This window comes from Amblyomma maculatum, chromosome 10, assembly GCF_055883805.1.
Source record: "Amblyomma maculatum isolate TAMU_Amacu chromosome 10, ASM5588380v1, whole genome shotgun sequence".
NCBI lineage: Eukaryota > Metazoa > Arthropoda > Arachnida > Ixodida > Ixodidae > Amblyomma > Amblyomma maculatum.
The window spans coordinates 40,998,768-41,021,662 of record NC_139353.1 but is presented as its reverse complement, the minus strand read 5'-3'; the positions used below and the strand labels follow the sequence as shown (position 1 = coordinate 41,021,662).

General features: G+C 45.1%; 1 protein-coding gene across 1 annotated transcript in view; it reads right to left on the bottom strand.

Moving 5' to 3' along the window:
* Khc-73 (Kinesin heavy chain 73) overlaps positions 1-22,895 on the bottom strand; it is a 100,758-nt gene that overhangs the window by 22,824 nt on the left and 55,039 nt on the right. Inside the window, exons 8-31 of the mRNA XM_084582570.1 lie at positions 22,684-22,796; positions 22,130-22,241; positions 19,507-19,719; positions 18,910-19,014; positions 18,549-18,683; positions 18,293-18,429; positions 17,744-17,856; positions 17,090-17,233; positions 16,212-16,392; positions 14,450-14,612; positions 13,466-13,612; positions 13,177-13,317; positions 12,916-13,053; positions 12,413-12,586; positions 11,944-12,110; positions 10,913-11,189; positions 9,239-9,338; positions 8,996-9,122; positions 7,725-7,780; positions 7,508-7,638; positions 6,782-6,997; positions 5,326-5,379; positions 4,676-4,828; positions 3,767-3,998 (exon numbers count right to left, since the gene is read on the bottom strand). Coding sequence (XP_084438696.1) covers positions 3,767-3,998; positions 4,676-4,828; positions 5,326-5,379; positions 6,782-6,997; positions 7,508-7,638; positions 7,725-7,780; positions 8,996-9,122; positions 9,239-9,338; positions 10,913-11,189; positions 11,944-12,110; positions 12,413-12,586; positions 12,916-13,053; positions 13,177-13,317; positions 13,466-13,612; positions 14,450-14,612; positions 16,212-16,392; positions 17,090-17,233; positions 17,744-17,856; positions 18,293-18,429; positions 18,549-18,683; positions 18,910-19,014; positions 19,507-19,719; positions 22,130-22,241; positions 22,684-22,796 — 3,529 coding nt within the window. The remainder of the gene's footprint in view (positions 1-3,766; positions 3,999-4,675; positions 4,829-5,325; positions 5,380-6,781; positions 6,998-7,507; positions 7,639-7,724; positions 7,781-8,995; positions 9,123-9,238; positions 9,339-10,912; positions 11,190-11,943; positions 12,111-12,412; positions 12,587-12,915; positions 13,054-13,176; positions 13,318-13,465; positions 13,613-14,449; positions 14,613-16,211; positions 16,393-17,089; positions 17,234-17,743; positions 17,857-18,292; positions 18,430-18,548; positions 18,684-18,909; positions 19,015-19,506; positions 19,720-22,129; positions 22,242-22,683; positions 22,797-22,895) is intronic.

The window sequence follows — 22,895 nt, the reverse complement described above, 5'->3', positions numbered from 1 at the left end:
CTTGAATCCTTCCAACCAAAGTCGTGCTTCCATGACTGCCATGAGCAAAAATTACAGGCCTGTGTTTAAGTCTGCTTAAAAGAAGAAAAGACGAAAGCCACTTCACAGGTCTGCTTTCACTAAGTGAATCATCATTGTCATGCCTATCATCATCACTATCGCTACTAAAATCCTTATTAACTAAATGCACTGTCATAGTCATCACTACTATCGTCATTATCACTGTCACTGACTGTGTCGTCGCTGTCATCGCTACTATTGTCTTTATGCTAGACAAAGAGAATTATGATCAGTCTCTCGAGCCTGGCGTGGCTTAGTGGTTTGCGTGCTCGGCTAGGAATTGGAGAGATAGAGGTTCTATTCCCAGTGAAGACAATTTTTTTTTTCTTGACTGTCAGTTCGTGCGAACATTTCCTGCGGACATTTTCGCAGCCCATGTGCGTAGAAAGGCTTTCAACTTAAAGATTATTGATAAGTCTACTCTGATTTACAACCACTGCTACTCGCAAAAGAAGAAAAGCCGCTAATGACAGCTAGATGAGGCACAGCATTTTATAAGACGCAACGAGGCAGTAGCAGGCCAGGGCCTCCATCTTTCCTTTCATTAAATTACTTTCTCTCTACAAGATGTAAAAAGTAAAACATGCTCTGCCTTCTGAAACCACTGGTCTCTAGTAGCGAAGAGGTAGTACAGTCGGACCCAGATATATCGAACTCGAAGGGGATCGCGAAATAGTTCGATATATCGATAATTCGATATACAGAAATCGGCTTGTGACGGCACTTACGATGCGAAAAAACGATACCGTATTTGTCGCGTAATCAACCCACTCGCATAATGAACCCACCCTCCACTTTTGCACCCGAGAATCTGAAAAAAAAAAAAAAGAAATGCGTTAAGGCTAGCTCACTTACATGCAAGCGACGAGCGGCAGCGACAGAGCGAAAATTTTCAAACTTGTTGGAACTGCGTCCCTCTCGCCGCTCGAGCCACCGCGGCAGCTCAAAACAAGGTTTCTGGCGGCAGGAAATCGCGAGCATTTTCGCTTGCATGTCGATGGCGCGCGTCAGTCCGTTTCGGTTGTCTCATCCACAGTTCATTGGCAGCGTGCCGAGATGCTGCACAGCGGTAACGTCAGGGCGAGTTTATCTTTTTATAGCTCCTGCGGTGGTGGGGAGCGAACTTGGCAGAGTGCCTGTGATGGCTTGATTGCACAAGCCTGGTTCGATTTAGCACGCCGAGCTTGGGGCGGGCATCATGATCGCAGCAGCTGACCGCGTGCTTTCGCTGATTCATACATGCAAGAATAGACGATAAGAAAAAAAAAAACATCCCCGCAAAAAAAAATAGAAAAAAAAAAGAAAAGAAAAAATCCCCGCCGCTTTTTAACGTCCGCAGCCTCCATATCTTATGCTACGCCGTGCGTACAGCCAACAATAAAAAAAAAAATGACTCTCGCAAAAAAAAAAAAAAAAAAAAGAAAAGAAAGAAAAAAAAAAAACAACAGAGAGCTGGCACAGGCGCCATAGCCAGGTCCGGCGCCGCGCTGCCGCACGTAGAGGGTTCGCAACACACGCTGGAGAAAGCGTCCGACGTCTGTCTGAAAACGGGCTGAGCTGGCTTGGCGCATGCGTTGCGCGTGCTGAAGGAGAGAGATAGCTCAGCAAAAGAATAGGCACACCCACGCACATGGCTTGCGAACGTCATGTGTTGGCGCGCGGGAAACGACAACTGCAGATGCCCGCGCCTTTGAGGAATGGGTGCGGCGCTGCCCAGACCAGCTGTCGCCGAACTGTCCCCTCTCATTCCTTTCCGCACGTGGCTTGAAAACGTCACGCGGCAAACGGCCAAGGGTGATGGGATCGTCTTAGGGGAAGGCACACTTTCCAGTGCGTGGTGCGGAGTTCGATATATTGAACGACCGGAGAAAATGAGTTCGATATATGACGCGGCTTTCCTATACTTTTACATGGGATTTTCAAGGGGATATTTCGTGAGTTCGATATAACCAAAATTCGATATATCCGGGTTCGATATAACCGGGTTCGACTGTACTACGATAGTTACCGCATCTCAGGCAATGATCCCAAGTAAAGAAGAGATAAGGCTAAAAATTTGCAGAAACTGGATATTATTTACACTCTTCAAATAACTGTATGACATTAAAGGTAAAAAAAGTTACGCAACCTCATCTTGGTGCACCAGTTAACTCTTGTCTAGACACCCCAGCTATTATAACAAAGCTATTGACAATGGCACAAGATGTTAATTTCATGCAAAAGCCTGTACAGTTAGCATTAGAAGAAAAATCACAAACGGATGCAAGACATGAAAATTGCTCCATTTTGCTGCACTTACATCCTGAAGAAAGGACAGCACAAAGGACAGAAAACTGAATGGGTCACATATTGCCCCACTTAAGATGTTGAGCTGCTAGCATGAGGATGGCAACTCCTTTACAGTGACAGTGAGTCAATCCCATCAGGCCCAGAAAAGCAAACATAACTGTGGTTTCCCCAGGAGCTCACAAAGTTTCTTATAACCCCCTAGAAAGAGAAGTGGCACCAATACATGCAAAAGCCTCACACAGCCACATTGGCAATGTTAGGGTGTGTGGTTTCATATTTGGCTTGGCTAGAGACCTGGAACGTGGAACACAGGTGTCTGACACAAGACAAAGTTTGGTTCGAGAAAAGCACAGGAGAAGCCTCCATCCTGCAATGGATGCAGTTAAAGATAGCAATGCATATGAACATAGTGCACACGCCCGTGTATTAGAGAAACAATAGTTCTTCTTAGCACCAGTGCTCTGTACAGGACTCAGTGCACGTACAATGAGCTGACATCTTCACTTTATCACTCAACGTTACTTTTCTTTCTTCTTTTTCACCTGCACCTTTAAGCACATGTACTCACTAAGTCTACAAACTTGCACTAATTCCAGAACACAGGTAGCACATTGGCACAGGGCAAATCAGTAAATGAATAAGCCATAGATGCTCATACATTTTGTGCGTTACGGTGTCTCAGATGCACAGTTCATCTAGACCAAGAACTTCAATCCAAGAAACAATTAGCAAGACAGTAATACAATCGAAATAAGCACTTCTTGGCATTTCTATGCTAGCTCAAATAACTATAATGCCACTTCTCTTTCCAAGTGATTGTAAGAACTTCTATCAGCTGCTAATAAGAAAAAAGAACAATGTTAGGCAATCAACGTAGAAACTTTCTTATACACCACCAAATGCATCTCACTTATGGTCAGTTTGCAAGCAGCAAAGCATTCTTATGCCTTTTAATGGCACTGCAAGCGCTTTCTAGATGGGCATAGTCAGCTATAAAATGTAGAGTTTTTCTACATAGAATACGTAATGATGCAAAGCATTTAGTGTATTTTTTCAGATGCAGAGAAAGTTTTCTTTTACTAATAAGCAGCAGTGAAGTGTCACCCCTCTCGGTTAAAACTGAATTAATATCACTCTCTGTAAACAAAAGCAGCCTTGATGTTATAATAATGGCCATGCTACATTTTGGCACTATGGTATGTTTCAACAAGGCCAACGGCAGCAGCCATCATTCTTGCATTCTATACAACAGTGCCAGAAGATATCAGAGAAAGGAAGTTCATGTAACAGTACTTTTGGATCACTTTACTTCTCCTATTAATATTAAAGCTTCAAAAAAGGTCTGCAACAAATGAGGGAACCAGATGTGAGACGAAAAAGCGGGGTGTACAGCCACCAGCGCCACTGAGACACTGACCGAGGCTTGAGATTGCAGCGCTTTTCCCCTCACTGAGGAACCGGTCGAGGCCCTCGCTGAGCGACGACGACGCCAGATTAATGACGGAGTCCGATCGATGCGGGGCTGCCTCATCCGGCCGCAGCGGGGAGCCCGCGTCTGAGGTTCGCATGACTTGCGCTATGTTGGGCACGCTGGCTGTCTTGCGCAGCAGCCGACCCTGAGCGGCCAGCAACTCCTTCACAGCCACCTCCTGCAGCAAGAACAGCACACACCGAGATGTGGTCGGTGCAGGGAATACCATGACAAAATAAAAAAATTCAAATATCGCGTGAAAGCGGTATTGCACAGGTTTCGCTCTTCTATTGCTCTTTCTGTTGAGTTTCTGTTTTGTTAAGTTGGCTTGAATGCAACATAGATTTCAGCAATTAAATATTTTATTTGGCTGTGCAACTGCAGTGCCATACTGCGGGACTTGCCCTTACATCCACGGTGGTAACAAGTTCTTAATTACGGAACCTATGGCCGCCTCAGATTAAGGCCCCAAGCGTTAGTAATATGAAATGCCAAAAGATGGCAACATATGTGCTCCTTGCCTGCCCACAGTGCCATGACAAGCCGAGACAAGCCAAATCATTTTTCCAGTTGCCATTTGCAACTTTGTTTGGTGGCTACTGTGCGTTTTGTTTAGCGAAGTTGCAAAGTGTGCCTATGAGCTTTGGATTGCAGTTACGATTGCAAAGGTAACTACAGGCTTAAGCAAGGCTGGCCTACTAGCTTCATCGATGCCTGGACATGACGACGATCGTAGCCGTGATACATTCATTTGCGATGCACCCAGAGCTCCAAAGTTCCATAAGAAAGAAGGTTATCATTAAATTGCAGCGTTGTGAACCAGGGACAGTGTCACGCTGACCTGACTATACATACCTGACGCAGGCGATCCAAGGTGAGAATACTCTCGACAGCCGAAACACCACGGGTGTATTTCTCAATGTAGCTTTCTCCGTCGCTTGTTTCGCCGTCCCCACCAGACGCAGCCATCAGGGCCAGGGACTCCCGTCCCTCCAAGTCTTCAAAAGCCTGGTCACAAACACGGGAGTAAAAAATATAATAAGATGACAACCCAGAGACATAAAGCAATATTCAGACACAGGCTTCAACAAGCCAACATGACAGGCATTCTGTAGGCTGAGTCAGATAAACAGTCAGAAAACAGAACATTAATGCCTTTCCAATGTCAGTTATATACATTTACATGCAAAAATAAAAGCAGCAGGACCAGCAGCAAAACATATTCAAAAGAACGTATTTGGAGCCAACATCTGTTTTTTTTTTTTTTTCTTATTCTTCCTTCTGTCACTCTACCAACAGCAGTTCAGAAAGAAGATCTGAGCAAGCAATGTCAACAAGCAATGTCGTGTCAATCGCAATAAAAATAATGCAAAAGTATGCATTGCAGAACCTTTTCCAAAACATGGATAGACCAACGCAGAAGGGATAGAGCAAAAAAAAAAGCAAAACACTGCCCTGTCTGATTATCACATAATGCTTAAAATTTGATGTACATATCTACTCACTTTTGGTATACTGGCAACAATTTCGTACGTCACTCCAGATGCAAAGTAGACATCCTGAAAACACAGACAGGGCACAGTTTGAGAAAACTGACTTCGTAAACGGCTTTCAAAGCAGCTTACGGAACACCTAACTAAAGCAGACTATTGTTAAGATAAACTCACTTAACATGAACAATGTCAGACCATTTGTTTCGTTTCCCATATCGCTCAATGTAAAACAAATCCACTCAAAATGAATTGCTCTGTGCGTCCTTCGGTTAAGATGAACTTTCGGAGCAACCACAAGCCATGGAACTCATGGGACGGCCGTGCATCATTGTCAAGGGAATTAAACCGAGTGGGCCATGCGAAAGCTTTTGCACACGGATGGAAGTTCATAAGTTCATAAAGATGATGATGCATAATGTGCAGAGCGAGAGTGTGTCACAGTCTGCACATTCTGCAGCAATTGACTGTGGCGATGGAAACAATGTACTGTACTCGCTTCTCATGAGAGATACTTGGATTCAAATTTGCTCCGATGTTATTTTTTTCCTCTTTAAGGAGTAAAACTCTACAAGCGGACATAGATTTTGCTAGGCTCTGAACCTCCGAAGTAGCGCTTTCCCACAAAAAAAAAAGAAAATACATGTAACATGCTTTTATGCAAAACAGGGAGGGAGCATCTTTGCTTGTGCAGAAAATGCAGAGCACCATCATGCCTGAGCTAAAGGAGATCTGACATCCGATCTTGGCATCATGAGTGCATCGCACGCCATATACCTTCCATAGACTAAAAGACGCATACGCGCAAAGTGCACCCGCTCACTGACTTGAGGCTTTAAAGAACTCCAGGACCGCTTCCTCAACTGACATGGCGTCGCAACACACGTTGTCATGGTTTCAAAAATGGCAGGTATCGGGCAACGTGCACTGTCTGCAGCGCATGGAAAGGAACGCGATGTGCTGGCTCATGAAGAGAGTAGCAGCTATGCGGCAGATGTAGCAAGGTTATTCCCTTCAAAGTGCTTCAAGCAGGATTAGAAGCAAAAATCAGAAAGAAATAAACTAGCAGCTGCTATGGGATGCCATAGGAAAGATGAGATAAGATAGTAGTCTGAGTTGCTTTAGGACTTAAACCCCACAAACCAAACCGAGAAAGACGAGACAGTGAAAAAAGATAACTAGTATGCAATGCCATTTGTATGATAACATGAGCTGGTTTCATGTTCTCTTCAGTGCTTCATGCACCATGCAGTAAATGCCCCATTAGCAATTATTATTCTCCCCTCCAATGCTATTTTATTGATTGACTGATTGTTTTCATGCAACATGTACTTGGACCCAGCTAGCGTGCTCGCATATCTTTTTTAGGGATGCTTCTGCTAAGCCAAACTTGTGATAAGGCAAAAAATTTTCCTGGTCCCTTAAACTTCATCTCAAAGGAAATCTGCTGATCCCTTCCAACACCTCTCACCTGCCGAGTGATCTTTTTGCGTATCTTTTCGGTCAACGACTGCTTTTTGTAGACGTTGATGGCAAAGCGCTTCCGCAGAATGAGGTCCATCACAGTGGGGTGACTCAGCCGCACGGACACTTTGAGGATGAGATAGATGCGGTCGCTGGGCGACGTCGGTGCATTGAGGTGCATGGACTCATGGATAGATGAGTCCCACGCTGCCACGGCACACACCTGCGAAGGAAGTGAGGATGTGAGATGCAGCAAAAACAACACAGGCATCAAGATATACACCCGCTCAACACATCAAAACTAATACCAGCATGAGTTCCAGCATATACTGCAACATAAATACCAGCATTAAGTGATGGTAAAGACTTTAGAGCACTCTGCGTACTGTACCTACAGTAACAAGTATCCTAAATAACCACTTAGCATAGCATTTTATGTTTGTTTATTTCTGCTTTGTTTGAAACTGACAGTTGCTTGCCTGGCATGCCACTTAACTGGCAGAGCCACCACGAAACCAATAAGCAGATTCTGGCTATTAGCATGTGTCCCGACGTCTACACACCACAAATTCTGTGAACTGAGAACAAAGAACAAAGAAGATCAAAAAGAAACTAGGGGCCTTAACCAAGGTCTCTTTGTCATGATTCAAGTAAAAAAAAGCTGCTAACCCAATCAAAATGCAATCACAGGTCAAATTAATGAGAAATTCGCTTCTGAGCAAGAGAATCATACTTCTTTATCGAAGTGCTTGACGATTGGCAGGTTGAAGAGGGGCGACGAGTTGTTCTGCTCCTTTGGTAGGATGGAGTTATCACCGGCAACCTGGACGTCGTTCTCGCCCGAACTCGGCACACTCATGTCATCTGGGCAGCGTCAAACAAGAAAATCAAGCATGGGGCAAGCCTTCCAACTCAACCACGCAGCGGTGGCAGGCGTATCAGACACTTACCACTCAAGTCCAGGAAGATGACAGGTACATGGTTTTCCATCCCCACGGGAGGTTCCCTGGATATAGAAATACACACAAAGAAAGAAAAGATAGATTGTGAGAAGGGAACGCTTCGGGAACAATAAGCTAAAATTTTACAGCAAGGTAACTTTCTTTGGCCAACGGCTCGCTTCATGCACTTTCCACTTGTACAATGAAAACGAATGACGCAGTACCGCAAAAGTGGGCACTCTGATATACACAGTTTGCCATAAAGCTTACCATCCCAGCATATACTAAATAACGAATTTAAACAACCGAAGTAAAAAGCACGACTACTCTTGGGCACCATCTGTCTTTCAGCAAAGCCCTTGACTGCAGCTTCATGCAATTTCCTACATTTGCCCAAAGAAAGGAACTATCTCTAAGACAGCTAAAGCTACAGAGCTGAAACATATCAGCTCCCTGCGCAGCAAAATATAGGTAGTCCTTTCATATAGTACTTCACGGGCCTTGCTCTGGAATATGGTATTATACCGTCATGAAAATGTTCACATTATTCTCATATCAGAATTATATTACAATACAAGCCAGTACAGCATTAGTGTAATGCATTTTAAAGAAAGTACACTGCGCCATGCAAACGGGATGGCTGTGTCATCTGTCGGCCATCTCACAAAGCATACATCAGCTGCTTCTGCTGTGCCTAACTGCCAGTTTCTGCATGCTTTTGCAATGTACTTGCTTTGACAACATATGTGGCATGGAATATTTATTAACGTCGAATTTATGTTCACTTACGCCTTGAGTAGTGCAAAGAAACACATTTATGCATCATTAGTGGCTCGAATACTATTATTTTAAGTAACGGCAGCAACTGAAACTGAAACCATAATATGCCACAACTCTTAGCGTAGTAACACCGTGACAAAAGCTATGCCCCATAGACTTGGCTGCATGGCCACAAAATGTTGTCTGCGAGTATAAGGCAAACAAAGAAAATTTTCTGCTTATAATTGAGTCTTCCGAGCGAATTCGAGGCTAAGCTATCCTCACGGCAGCTTGCACAATGGCAGTGCGGAAATTAAGCAGAAAAGTGGTCATAGAGTACCATAACAACATCTGTGCACTCATCTGCAGTCATTAGATGCACAGAGCTGCAGGAAGCGTTTCCTTTCATTTAGACATCTCCTTGCACTTTTCGTGCTCAAGTTCATTCGTAATGGCGCAACTCAATGGCTTAAGTCTCGCCCACAGCTAGGTTTGTAACACGCTCCCAGTACAATGCTCACCAGTTTGCGGGAGCACCGGGTATGTCGGATCCCGGCTGTGGAGCCAGGACGGCGTTCTTCTCTTCGGTTAAAAGCAGCCATTGGTTGATTAGGCTCTTCTCACGCTCAGCATCTTCGTCCGACTTGACTGGAGGAAATGAATAACAGGAATACGTCTAACGGAGCAGTCATTCACTGCAAGCCCCACTTGCGTGAAGAACAATAAGTGCTGAGAGCAAAACCAGGCAGCTGGGATCTACTCACCTGGCTTGTCAGTGATCTTCTTCAGATGCTCTGCCAGGTACTCGGAGCGCCGGCTAAGAGCATCACACCATCGTTCTCGCAGCACACCCAGGTCATCGTCCTAGAAGAGATGCAAGTGGAAAGTGGCTCTTCTTTTTCCGCTGTGTGCCGACTACAATGAAGTTCATTTTTAAGTGCGAACACCTGCCCTATGACAGCCTAAAAAGAGTGCACAAGAGACAGAACGGTCAGATTTCTGACTCGGCACACACTAGAAGCAATAAAAGGCGTAAAACACCTGATGTTTACGACATATTTCCCAAGGCTTTTCAATTAAAGCCAAGCCTGGGACTATACGTTAAGAGCTGCTTTATTAATAGCAGCTCTTAATGTGAAAGCAAGGCTGGGGCTGCGCCTTATAACTACTTCCTGACCAATTTATTCATCTGGCCCTTTGACATTAGTAGCCACCGCCTGCAATGTCAGGACTGACAGCTAGCAAGTGATAAATATGTTGTGGGAAGGCACATATCACGGCTACTTCCTCTCCTAGCTACGACGCGGCGGCGAGGGTGAAGCGTGGCCTCTCCTCTCCAGATCACGGGGCAGCCTCCTTCCCCCCCTCTCTTCCTCGACTGCTGTGGCAAGGGAGGCGCGCTGTGTGTGTTGGCTGGGTGTGGTTTGGGGGCGACATGAGTGCGTGTGTGGTGTGTGCAACGAGCTCGACAGTGCAGACCAGACGGGCAAAGTGAACGCACACGTCCAGGAAGAGAGACGGACTTGCTCAGGTGAACAGCGTTGCTTGATCACGCGCGCGTGGCCAAGGAAGCCATTAAACGGTTAACCCTTTAGTCCTCGGTGTTCGTGTTGTTCTTGGGGCCACCACTGTGGCCTGAGCTGGCGAAGCGTTGCTTGCTCTGAGAGCGGAGCCGCAGCCTCGTAGAGAATCCCACAATGTCAGCAATTCTGGTTCAACAGTGTCCTCTGAAAGTTTTTCTTCTTTTCTTTTTTCAGCCAAACGTAAAGAAAACGAAATGCAACTGTCACATGAAATCACCACATGCAATGCAGTCCACGGAACGCCACATTGCCCAGGGAACTTAAATATACCACAACATTCAGAATAGTGCAGGGGACATCTCAGAATAAGAAAGAGCCCGCACATACGTACAGCACTAGCATTCAATGTTTCAATTCTCTACCACTGCAGGGTAGTAGATGTACACAAAAAAAAAACAGCAGAAAAGAAAAAGACAGTAAGATTTGTAAAAAAACAAAACAAAATTGATTAAAAAGATAGAACATTCCCTATCTAATGAATGCCTTGTCTTTAAAGACATGCAGTAACGTTTTCCAGCAGACTGCTTATGCTGTCAAAAAAAAAAGGAGAGTATGTTCTTGACAAGAGGTAATACCTTCAGCCAGGAAATGATGGTGTATCATCATGTTCTTTTTTTTTTTCATCCTCCTTTTGTTTTTAATTTTGCAAGTATATTAATACCCTGCAAATAAAAAGAAGTGCTGGAAGTGAAAGCTACACCCTCAATCTCTTTCTTGTCTTGTGACGTGATATCCTGTGATGTTCCACAAGTTCTAGAGAGCCATCCCACCCAAGTCGCAATTTTCTAATGCAGCCCGCAACAAGGCAAGAGGAGGAAGAGGAAGAGGAGAGAGAGAGATAACGAGAGGAGAGACCTGATATGAGTCGAGGGGCCTCTGGAGCCGCGAGCGGATGCAGACAGCGCCCACAGCCACGGAGCCCACGTGCTGGCAGATGAGGGGCAGGGTGCCCGAGCGGACCACGGGAGCCACGCGCACCACCAAGCGGCGCTGCTGGCCCTGGCGCAGCTGGAAGACACCGCCCGTGCCCACGTCACTGCGTGGGACCACCTCGACGGGGGCATACTCCCCCGCCTCCGTCAGCTCGTGGATCTCCAGCCACAGCTCCAGCTTGCGCTTCAACTCCGACCACCTGCACGCACAGTGTGCACAGTGCCTTCAAACATTTCACTGCCTTCAGAGAGTGCCACTAGCATAAAAGAGAGTTCTTTTTGGTGATAGTAACAACTTTCGTTACAGCAGTCGGCAAAACTACTAAGTCCACTGCTAGTAAAACCTGATGCGAGCAGTTGTAGCAACCAGACAAGACAAACGCTCTTTGTCTTGAAGGTGCAAGACTTTTAACCCCCAGGCCCACTTTCAATGACCCTACATGGATGGGCACTAAATGTTTCAATGCTGCCCAACTTAACAATGCTTCCTCATAGTTTTATTGCGATAGCAGTACTGCACCAAGTTTAGGCCTGTCGCATCGTCCCGGGAAGGGCCACGTTTGACCTTGAACAGCCGAGAAGAAGAAGAAGAAAAGCACTCGGTCACCGGCAGCTAATGCTTTTGCTCCACATTCGGCTCAGCAGCATTGAACCCTTCTAATATATATGTGAGCTGGTAGCTTACACTCTCGCGTCATACTCTTAAAGGATGAGCTTAAATGTCCCTAATAATGTAGCACCTTACGCTGATAGGGCGTGGTAGGAGAATAATGCAGCAGGTAAAAGAAGCTTCCGCTGCTGCTATCACAATTCAACCAGGGTTAACCAGAGTTACACCACAACTCACTTTTTTCAAAAATACAGGCACAGAACTGCGCCCAAAAAGAATACATGAGGAATAGAGCATGCTTCGGAAGAAACATTCACCAGTGTCACAGCAAACATGGCGCCCACCTGTCCACCAGGGAGTGCGAGATGTGGGACTGGGGCCCGCCCGCTGCCAGGTCCCAGCCGTGGCCAGAGCTGGTGAAGCCTGTGCACCGGTGGCCCCACACCTCGATGGACAGGGCCCCCTCCGCACAATGCTCCACAAACTCCTCCGTCACGGGCAACGAAAATTCCTGCGAGAGGAACGTCTCTCTTTTCTAGCAGCACTGCTCGCCGACTCTTCCAGTTTCTAATTCCGCACTACTAGGCACCCTTTCAAAAACATCAGTAAAAGGGGGCATCCTTGCAAGCACTCTATGCGCAACACAAAAATGTAGACAATGAGAGGCATTCCAAAGAACGAAAAAAAATGAGCAATGAACGAAGCACCAACAAACAGTCACATTCACAGTCTAAAACTGTCCAATTAAATGAATGCGACTCAGAGCAAGCCCCCCTTGTCTCACACCAGGGATAACGAAACGGGTCTGCTGACCTTTACATGACTAAACTTGAAGACAACGTTGCTGCTGCCAGGAGAAGCTGGCTTGGCATCCGTGTCCACTATGGGTGCCACCACAATGGCCTCAGTGTGGCCCCAGAAGGTGTACTGGCAGAAGACAAAGTTGGACAGAGATGGAGGCAGACCTACTGCACTCTTGATGGCAACCTGCAAACCAGTCAAGGGAGAAAACATACCAGCCTGGTTACCATGAGCGTTACGTGTAAAAGCAGTCTACAAAAACGAACGCACCAACATGAAAGAAGATCGAAAAAGGTGCAATACCTCTGGCACGTACATGCAAAATAGAGCGTAGCCTTTGACATAGCACCAGCTCTCTTCCCACCTTCCATTTCCTGCTACATAACAATACTATGTGCTGAGGGGGCTTGCATTCTGCTTTAGAACACAGTTCTAGAAGAAGTTTCCCATCCACCGTTTACATGGAAAGTTAAGTTTCTCATTGTAACCGGAGTGTAATAACGAAGCTGTCTTACCCGCACGGTGACCTGTCTACCAGAACCGTCATCGGAGATGTCGAGAAGGGATCCTCGAAAACTGCCATCCAGGTCTCCACTCCGATCGGGCAGCACACCGTCCGTCTTGCTAATTTCAACGTGCAGGCGGCCTGCAATCTGGTTTGAAAGGCCACAGAGAGAATATTCAACAGTGCCAGAACATGAGAGAAAAAAGTATCAGGCCACTCAGCAGCACATGAAGTGCTTGCATCTATCTGGGAAGGCAGCAAAACTATTCACCTCTCCTTGCTGGCTGATGATGGGCACGTGGTAGCTGAGCCGTACATTGTGGAACAGTACCTCTAGGAACACGTTGGCTACGCCAATAAGGTTGTGGTTCTCCTGCGACTCGTAGAACGGGTCCAGGGCATCCTTTTCGTCCTGAGGGGAAACACAAGGCAATACCAGTTCACAGTGAGGCAGCCGGGTTGCTAGCCTGAATGAACACTGGCACAGTGCGCAAAGCAAATCTTGCTTCTCGCGTAAGTAGGCAGGAGTGTGCAATCAGAGCCACTAGTGTCACCCTTGCCTTGAGCGAGGGCGGCCTCTCCTTGCGGTCCTCGTACATCTCGCGCATGTCGATGATCTTGTTCTCCAGCTTCTCCATGGACCACACCTGGCTGCCCTCTTTCTTGCGCTTCACCAGGATGGCCGGCTCGCTCACAAATGCACTCTTCTGCTCACCAAGAGGGCAGGACAGACAGGGGGAGAGAAAAGGAAACAACAAATAAAGAACAGCGGCGAAAAACAGTATGGTCGATATAGAAAATAAAGACAACAAAACCACCTAAATAAATTAGCAGGCCAATCGGTAATGTAACTGCACACTAGTGAAAGTGAAAAACAATTTGATAGAGTGGACAAGGTGGGAAATGAGAACAAGCCTGTATGTGTAGGCCCAATTAGAAAGGACCTTGGAGCTTTTTGCATGTAGCATGTAGTGTTTCGCTGTGCCACATGTCTCAGCGAGAAATAAAAAGAAGGCAACGCGAAAAACACAGGGCACTTATGAACAACAATCATGTAAACCTTACAATATGGCACCTCGGTCTGTATTCAGAGTTTGCATCATTTTCAGAAGTGTCGTTTTCTCCGTGTCCCCCCTCACCTGATTGGTGGAAATGGCAGAATTGGAAGTGGTGGTGACCGAGCTTATAGCTTCCGGTGTTTCCACCAATCAAACGACTCGACGTCAGGGAGAAAGCGACGCTTCCAGACGCGACGCAAGCTCGGAATACGGACCCTGACGTGTCAACAAAAAGGAACTCACACTCCTTAAGCTATCCATGTCATGCAAACCTTTTAAAGGCCTTTTTCTTAAATCTCTGTCAACTAGGTGATTAAGTATGTGCACAAAAGCACATCTAACAGCCATCACGTGACAGCACCGACCGCTGTCTAGATTCCAAAAGCCTTCGGGTGGAGACACCGTCGTGCACGCTTGAACACAGTGGGCTCACAGATGCAAGGAGCAACTGCAGAACAGAAAGACAAACAAGCAACATGGACAGACCTTACGGTTGGGGCTAAGATTGGCGGCGGGGATTTGCAGGGTGACCTTGAACTCAGTGTGCTTGCCCATCTCCTCGGCAAGAAAGTTGGCCTCCCGCACAAGCGCATTGGCCTTCACAATGTCCTCCCGCAGTTTGGCCAGGCTCTTCTTGAACAACTCATCCCTGTGTGTGGAGGAGGGGGTGCAAAAAAAAAAACAACAAAAAATAAATATTGACACCGCACCTGTCGTAGAAACACTGGGCTAACTCGCCACACAGTTCAACTCTTTCCAAACAAACCCTGAACACAGAGCATTGGTTACCTGCGATTAATGGATGTGTGCACCTACATCAAAGCTGTTGTGGCGTGCTCGCACGGAGCATATCACACCATTTCACGGGTAGATTAGAAACTAGAATTATGGTTTTTACATAGTTTAATCACTGGCTGCCAGGATGTAAATTTCAAACCTGCCGTGAAAGTGATGCTGTGTCGCAATCTACAACAGCCATGGCCATACAAGCAGGTTCGTTGTAAGTATGGTATTGATCCTGTCATTCGCTAATGAGAATTTCTGACTTGGACATCTGCCGTGAATCCGATTATGGTTTTCGGTATTCAGGACCGAGCAGCTCTGAGAGCAAGAACTGACAGCACACTGAAAGTTCACGAAGACACAAAAGAAGGAACACAAAAACAAGCACCTTCTATAATGCGAGGGAAGTGTACATACTTGTAATTTATTTACTATCTCATGGGACTACCCCGCTGCATGGCATATTAAGGGTTGACTCAAATTGGTGTAGCTAAAAGAATTTGCAAACTACAACGTTCAATTCAACAGCACACTTTATTATAATGGCCAACATTCTGCACATTCTGATTTCAAATACTGCATTATTTTCTTTTTTTGCCAATCTAAAGTAAAATTTTGCGGTGACAAATTAAAAATTTTGGAGCAAATAATCAGTGTCAGCATATGCACCCCTTTGTACTGCCCACTTTTCAAAAGCATACTCATTTGACTCGAGCTGTACACAAGAAACGATGCAACGAGCTTAACAGTTTATTAAAAAAAGAATAACAATCAATGTTCACAAAAACAGTTGTTCATCTCAAAGGTGGGAAGATGGGTTAAGACTCGTTCCTTTCAGTGCACAGTGCTCCTGTCTGACAAGCCAGAAGAGTAAGCTAAGGTATACAGCTTCCTTTAAAAAGCAAAGCACTCTGAGGCAGGAACAGTGGCACTTCCTAATGTGCCACAGTGAAAGCAAAAGGTTAGCTAAATCAGTAGTTGGGCAAATTGGTTCTACAATGCTTAATTAAAACAAGAAATCCTTGCTATGACAAGGACGATACTTGCTCTGTCCTTTTTCATTATAACTGCACTTTCATGATATTTTCCCAAAATGGTAACTGCAGGAAGTCTGCACAAGTCTTGAAAAACAGGCCACTCACACAAATAAGTGCCCTCATTTCAATATCCAACAGCTTCTTCTGTAATGAACACACACACACACGCATACACACGCATACACGCGCATGCACGCACACACATCTGAGTCTGGCTGCAATGTTAAAGGTCAACTGAGAAAGCCAACTTTTAGCCAAAGACTTGCTTCTTCCAGAGCTGCTACCAGAGAGGAGTACAATTTCAGCTGAACGTTTATAAACATTCAGCTGAAATCAGTGCGCTCTAAAAAGTCAGCAGAAGAGGATCTTTGCTTGTAATGGGAAAGCGAAGGCGGGAAAGACAAGCAAGGAATGCAGGCACGTCGTACCTCTCCTTGGCCCACCGCTCCATGCGGGAGGCGACACTGGGACTGGGCAGTCCGGAGGAAGCTGCCTTGGCTCCCAGCGGGTCAAAGGGCAGGTAGGGCGCATAAGGCGTGGACGGCGACATTTGGTTGCGCAGCAGCTGCAGCTGACGCTCATACATCTGACGCTGCTTCTCCAGGGCGTCTGGGAAAGAAGGAGGGACAGCAGAAAAGACAACAACAAAATTGGCACACTGCCAGCCAGGGTGCCAACTGCTTGGAAGAGCCTTGTCTTTGAAGGTGTACACAGCGTATGAGTCACTAATACTGCAGGCCATTCTGAAGTTGTGATTCCGCACTGCACCCCTACACTTTGAGTGCTCAGGAAACAAAAATACTGCCCACTACAACAGGTAACAATATCAGATGGCAAACGTACGTTGCAACAATTCACTATGTAGTAAAGTTGTTCTGGTGTTGGGTGTAAGAACATAAAAAAAAGTGCAATAACATTTCACAACGTTTTTTCTTTCTGTGCTACATAATGAAATAACCTGATTTTGGCCAATAACATCCCCAATTACTTACTAAACAACATCCCTGTTGATTACAAGTGTGCTTAAGTGCACATTCCATCAATTGAGTGTTTAACTCCCATTTTATTTTCACAGTGATACAGGTGTACCACTAGAATGCATACTTAGACTCACACTTGCGCACCTACCACTTAACCACAATATATCGGTGTACTGTTTCCTTTTATAGTTTGCCGTGCCACTATGACCAAGTGAGTTATTCCCATACCATTAGTGTGACGCAAGCAATAACTGTGGGCTCTGTCGAACAATGGGCGTGCTCAATAGTATCTGTCAACCTGAAATTCCCGAGCAGATTCCACTCACTGTGTTTGTCCTCCTCGTGCTGCTTCTCGAGCGAGTGCATAGCTGTCTGGATGGGGTCGTTCACCAGCTCTTTCATCATGATCTCCTCACGGGCAAACTCGTAGTCTATCGGCCGGTCAAGCGTTGGCGTTTCTGATGCACCGGCTGCAAGAAGGAAATTAAACGCCGCAGATAATTAATTAGTTGCCAATATATAGCGACACAATAGAAATTAGTTACAATTAAAAAATAAGTAACTAAAAGCTGCCAATTTCATTGTATTGAGTTTAATCAGACAATTATTTGCATAACTAATTACATAATTAATTGCAGAATTAGGGTCTCGGCACTCAAAGAGATAAAGGTTAGATATAGATAGCACAGCATGTTTTACATTTTGAGCCATAAATTCGTTATATTTGGGACTCTGCAAGCATCATCACTGAAATCATATGCCCATATCCATGATACCAAAGCATGCATAAACTTGGCCATGACACAGCTATCATGCTGTCTTTAACTGCCTTGAGAAAAAAGAATAACTAAAAGGTAGGATTTGTGCATAGTACACATATTATTTCCTATCGGTGAGGACTACATGTGAAAGCCGAGTGCATGCAACCAATGCTACAGCGGTGTGTCTTACAGGCAGCCATTGCAAAGTAAGCCTTTTACCTGTCTGCACTCGCGGACAGTTGACCCTGAAAAAATGGTTGTTGCCCCACAGAACACGGTCCCCGTGGTGAAGCTGTGTTTTCGACACAATGGCCGAACCATTCACACATGTCCTGCAAGCACACAGAAAGAGCGGGGATTTCAAACACAGCATTAATAGAAAAAAATTCTGTTTTCCTCAGACTAAAACCCAAAGTGCACAACTTTAAAACTTTTGCGTTGTTTTAACGTATGAAGTAAACGGCAAGCACAAATACAGTGCTCCACATGAACTCACATCCAATATTACGTGAACACATGAAGCCTACAAGATGAATGATCACTTGTAATTAAATAGAGATACTGTATGACGTGCAAATAAGAGCACACAAAACTAAAAAGATAAGCATTAACCAGTAGTGGCCGCTTGTTTCTCTTCTAACAATCTAGAAGTGTGTGCAGCAGCCTAAGGAGACTTAGAAAGGACTGTTTCATTGCATTACAAAGGCAAGAAAAAGAAATAAAGAGCTCTCACAGAAAGGCAAAAATGGCTCGGAAGTGTCTTTTTACCTGGCTCCTTCGAGTGGTGTAATGTACAGCTCGGAACCCTCAATAGTGATGATACAGTGCTCGGGCATGATACCCAGACCGCTGAGCTGGATGTCTTGCTCAGATGGCGCGTCGGGACGCCCAACCAGCGTCCTGTCCTGCGCAGAAAGAAAAAATGTCCCAAGTTACAGAGGCGGCCGCAACAGTGTGCGTGAGGCACGCATACTGCAACCTCCAAGCAACTCGGAATGTGGCGAAAGTCGAAGCAGCAGCTCACCTTCATGTAGTAAACCAGCAGTTCATTGAGCGAAGGGTCAGCATTGAGGTTGACCAAATAGTATTTGTCGTTTTCGACCTTGATGCCGGATGCCTGCACCGAGATGCCCATCTTCTCCAGGGCTTGCTGTCGCTCCTAAAAGAGACAAAAGAAGAAACATGCGTAAATGGGCAGGCAACATAAACACAACTAAAACTGCCAAAAATATTATTTGTTCACTAATATATGCCAAAGAGTCAGGACTTCTAACATGAAAAACATTTATGGCCACTATAAAGACACTGAGTGACAACAATTGTCTATGTATATAAAATAATATGCTAGTGCTAGTGGCTAAGAACTACACGGCATGGCACATTACCTGATGAATCTTTTCTGTCTTCCGAAGCTTTTCTTCCCAGGTCTGCGAAATCTCTTTCATCAGGCTCTCGGACTCCTTCAGACGTTCACTCAATCCTTCTGGTGTCTGTGTGGATAAAATGAAAAGAAATAAGTATGCGGAAAACCTGGGACGGTCTCAGCAGACAACAGAAGAATTATCAAGTGGTGGTGACAATCCCACGAAGAACAGACAAGCTGATTGATGTGACAAGCTAACTGTTCACAAGGATCAAAGACACTTGAAACACTTAGTGACGGCAATAGCGCAAGCACCTACTCTGAAGAATAGCCTTTCTTTAACAGCGTGCGCAACGCAAAGTGCGTGATGAAATCCGGAAAACCAGCCTTTCTCACTTGCGTTTCAGCTCAAATGCGGATAACCATCATGCAGATGCAAAAAGTTTTTTAGCACTTTCTTCAGTCCCATTCAATAATTTGAACTTTTGGTCAATTCAAACGTTTTTTTCTGGCCACTTGAAGGCTCAATCAACGAGGGTTTACTGTATGTTAAAACAAACTTCTCCACACAACAAAAAAAAGTCTATTTAAGAGAGCATTATTGAGAAAAGAAACATACTGTGGCATGTTTGAGCTGACCCCTGAGCATCTCCACTTCCTCACGGAGTTCGCGGATGATGCGGGCATTGGGATCTTCGTTCACCACAGCATGGTTGATGATTCGCTTGGCACGATCCGCATACCGCAGGGTGGAGAGAGTCTCCTCATAGTTGTCAGCCGCGGGGCTGATGGCAGCCACCATCACAGTGCGACTGTTTCCTCCCAAGTTGTCCTGAGAACAAAAACAGTGCGCGACTTGGTCTAAGCAAGAGCCCTGTACACAGATGCATTCTAAAACCGTACCTACAGTATGATCATGTCCCCTGCACGAATATATTTTTCCTTACTGAACCTCTGAACTGTGCTTGTGACATGTACAGAGTTACGGCAAACAGGCTTTATCTCATCCCGTGGGGTACAAAACAAAGCAAGTTCTACATATACAACTTCTGTATGCACCGTATAGCAAATAGAATAATAAATTGCCCAAAGATTGCAACAAGCAGGTCAGAAAATTGATATAAAGTGTTCATCACTTTATATGTACAGGGTCGTCCACTTCTAGCTATAACACGGTCACTGCTTTCAAAGCAACATTGCGCCCGACGTAGGCATATATCGATGCTAAGCGATGCGAGCACAGAAGGACCCGGGCGTGTTGCTTCACATGGCCTGACACTAAGCTAAATTGTGTGGCCGAGTCGAACGCAGCGACGCTTTGAAAGCAGTGACCGTGTTATAGCTAGAAGTGGACGAGGCTGCACATTTTTTTTCTTTCACAGTAAAGGTTGAAGAAGTAATCCATTTCCTTGCAGACAGAAGCCGCCTATATATAGATGTAACATTAATCAGGCCAGAAAAAAATTTGCGCATCACAAAATAACCGACACCTGGTATGCGAAGGTAGATGCAATTTTTGGTTGTGTGTTTCGTGCATTGTGATGATGCATAAAGTATTACTATACACGAGTCACCACGAGCTACTGGAAAATTATAGCTAAATAATTTATAATCGAGTTTCTTCTTCCATCTGTCTCGGTTTCAGTTTCAATAGCCAAGTGATGACTGGGGTGTCAAAATGGAATCCAGGTCACGTCAGAGGTGAAAAAACTGCGACATAATCACTCCTTACCATAATGCCAAAGCCATCCTGCCTCAAGGACAGGAATCACAATTAGTTAAGAATCGGTGATTACATAGCACTTTCTTCATTGCTCACATGACCTAGACTTCATTTTGACATCATAGCCAATGGCCCACTACTCAGCTGCTGAAAGCAAAACCAAAACTGGTGAGAAAATAAAATTTACTTATAGATTACTCAGCGTTTGTAGGCACTAACCACGGGGTGATCCATGCACAGCAATGTCTTACATATCATTAATGAGAAAAAAAAATGCAACCAAAATTTGGTGTCTATGATCTGTTAACAAAAGTGCCCCCAAAAAAGAATGCGAGCATGCTATGCATGTACAGTATGTATTACATGAAAATAATGAATAAAACGACCTAGCAAAGAGAGGATAATTGCAAATGGAGCTTATATGGTACTTAGCATCAAGTGTGCTGAACACAGAGAGCATTAAACAGTCACACTATCCTTCTTGAAAACATCCCAGCTTTAATCTTCTTTTTGTCTCTTTCCATTCTATATTCCTCAGTGACTGTTATATGTGTTTTTTTTAAATATGACTTGATTGCTGAGGCATTGAGCAGTCTAACGTGTCCAGTGGGAGCCGCCGTGCTCCTTTCTAATCTTGCTTCTTCCACAGTACGACTGTTTCCAACTCAACAAAGCTGGTGCCCATCATGTGCCTTTCTTTCTGTTCATTGCAGGCAGTGCCCATGGGGCTCCGATATCTGACCATTCCTACACCACAATAACTTGAACTGCGATGCTCAGTCAGTTAAAAATTTGGCTCCCACTTAAGCACCAAGTCAATCAGCGGGGCCACTCTTCACATACATGGTGCCTAAGTCTATCAGTGACAATGCGTAGACTGGTCATCTGTGTATCGTGCATAGGCGGTAGCGATCCTCTTTTTTGCATCGGCAAAAAGGCTTCCTCAGAAGCAAATGCACCGCCAAAAGACGGCTCCCTTGTACAGTTGCGCAACGGCGCATGGTAGCTATCTTGTAAGGGTGTGCTTTCTTGAGTGAAAGTGTTTTATGCACTTTTTTTTTCCTTTTTTTGACAGTTCACTGCAGATGCCTCGTGAGTGCCACTGCGTGAGCTCACTGAGGCTCGCAGTCACCATGAAAGTTCGGCTAAACTGAGACACGTGCGAAACGGTTTGTCTTCAGCAGATTTTTTTCTTTCTTTTTTTACATTCAATCTTAAGGGAAATCAAGCAAGCTGTCGCACGTTGCTTATCTTATCTGCCAATCTTATCTTATCCGCCAAACTGGGTTCATTTCAATGGAAGTCCACTAGGCGCAATAGCAAGGTGGTCACTTGCTGGAACCCTAGCAGTAAAAGAAATACTGTAAGCTCAGAAATAACCAAGTGCTCCAACAGTGGGAATTCATATCTCAAGGCTATCAGAACTCATACGAAAATAAGCGATAAGCTAAAAATTATATTTTTAATACCCGTTGAATGGTGTTTGGGGATCATCAATTAAGAGAAAAGAGCAAATTACCCTCAGAAGCCAGGTGAGGACAGAGTCCCGGTAAGGGACAAAGGAGTCCTTTGCCTTCCCTGAAGACTGGTCAGCCAACTTGGAAATGACTAACCCCAGTGTTGTTAAGGACCTGAAAGGGAATTACAAAGCTTAGGAAACATAGGTTAGAAAACTAGCAACACCAAGTTATTAAGAAGGTGTTTCGAGAAAGAAAAGCAAGCATGAAATAAGTAGCTCCAGCTCCTCCATTGGCACATTTGAAATAGGACTCTGTCGGCGACGAGGGAGGAGGATTTCCCCAAGTGGCTAATGGACAACTCTAAAAGCAAAAATCTTCTCCAGTTTCTGACAGAAAACGGTTTGCATGACTTTCTATAGTATGTCTTATAAATCAAATGCATAATATAAATGGAACAAAAAAAGCCTTGAGGCGCAAACTGCGGAATGAACACATGTCTAACCACTCATTACTTTAAGTGAATAACTACTGCCACAATTTACGACAAACAAGAACACGCGATACACCCTTTCCTCACTTCAGATGCAAATCACTATGTCAAAACTTGGCTTACTTGTTGATATTAGAGCCTTCTTTTAGACGTTCCCCAATGGCGCCCGTCTTGACAGCTCGCTCGCTGCCAGCTAAATCGACAAGACTCATTTTGGACACTTTTTCTCCGGTCACCTGCAATAGCAGCAGAGCGTTCAGAGCACCGAAAAAAAAAAAAAAAGGCAGCCACATGCATTCAGTAACGCTGACACCACCAACAAAGGCAGTGAGAAG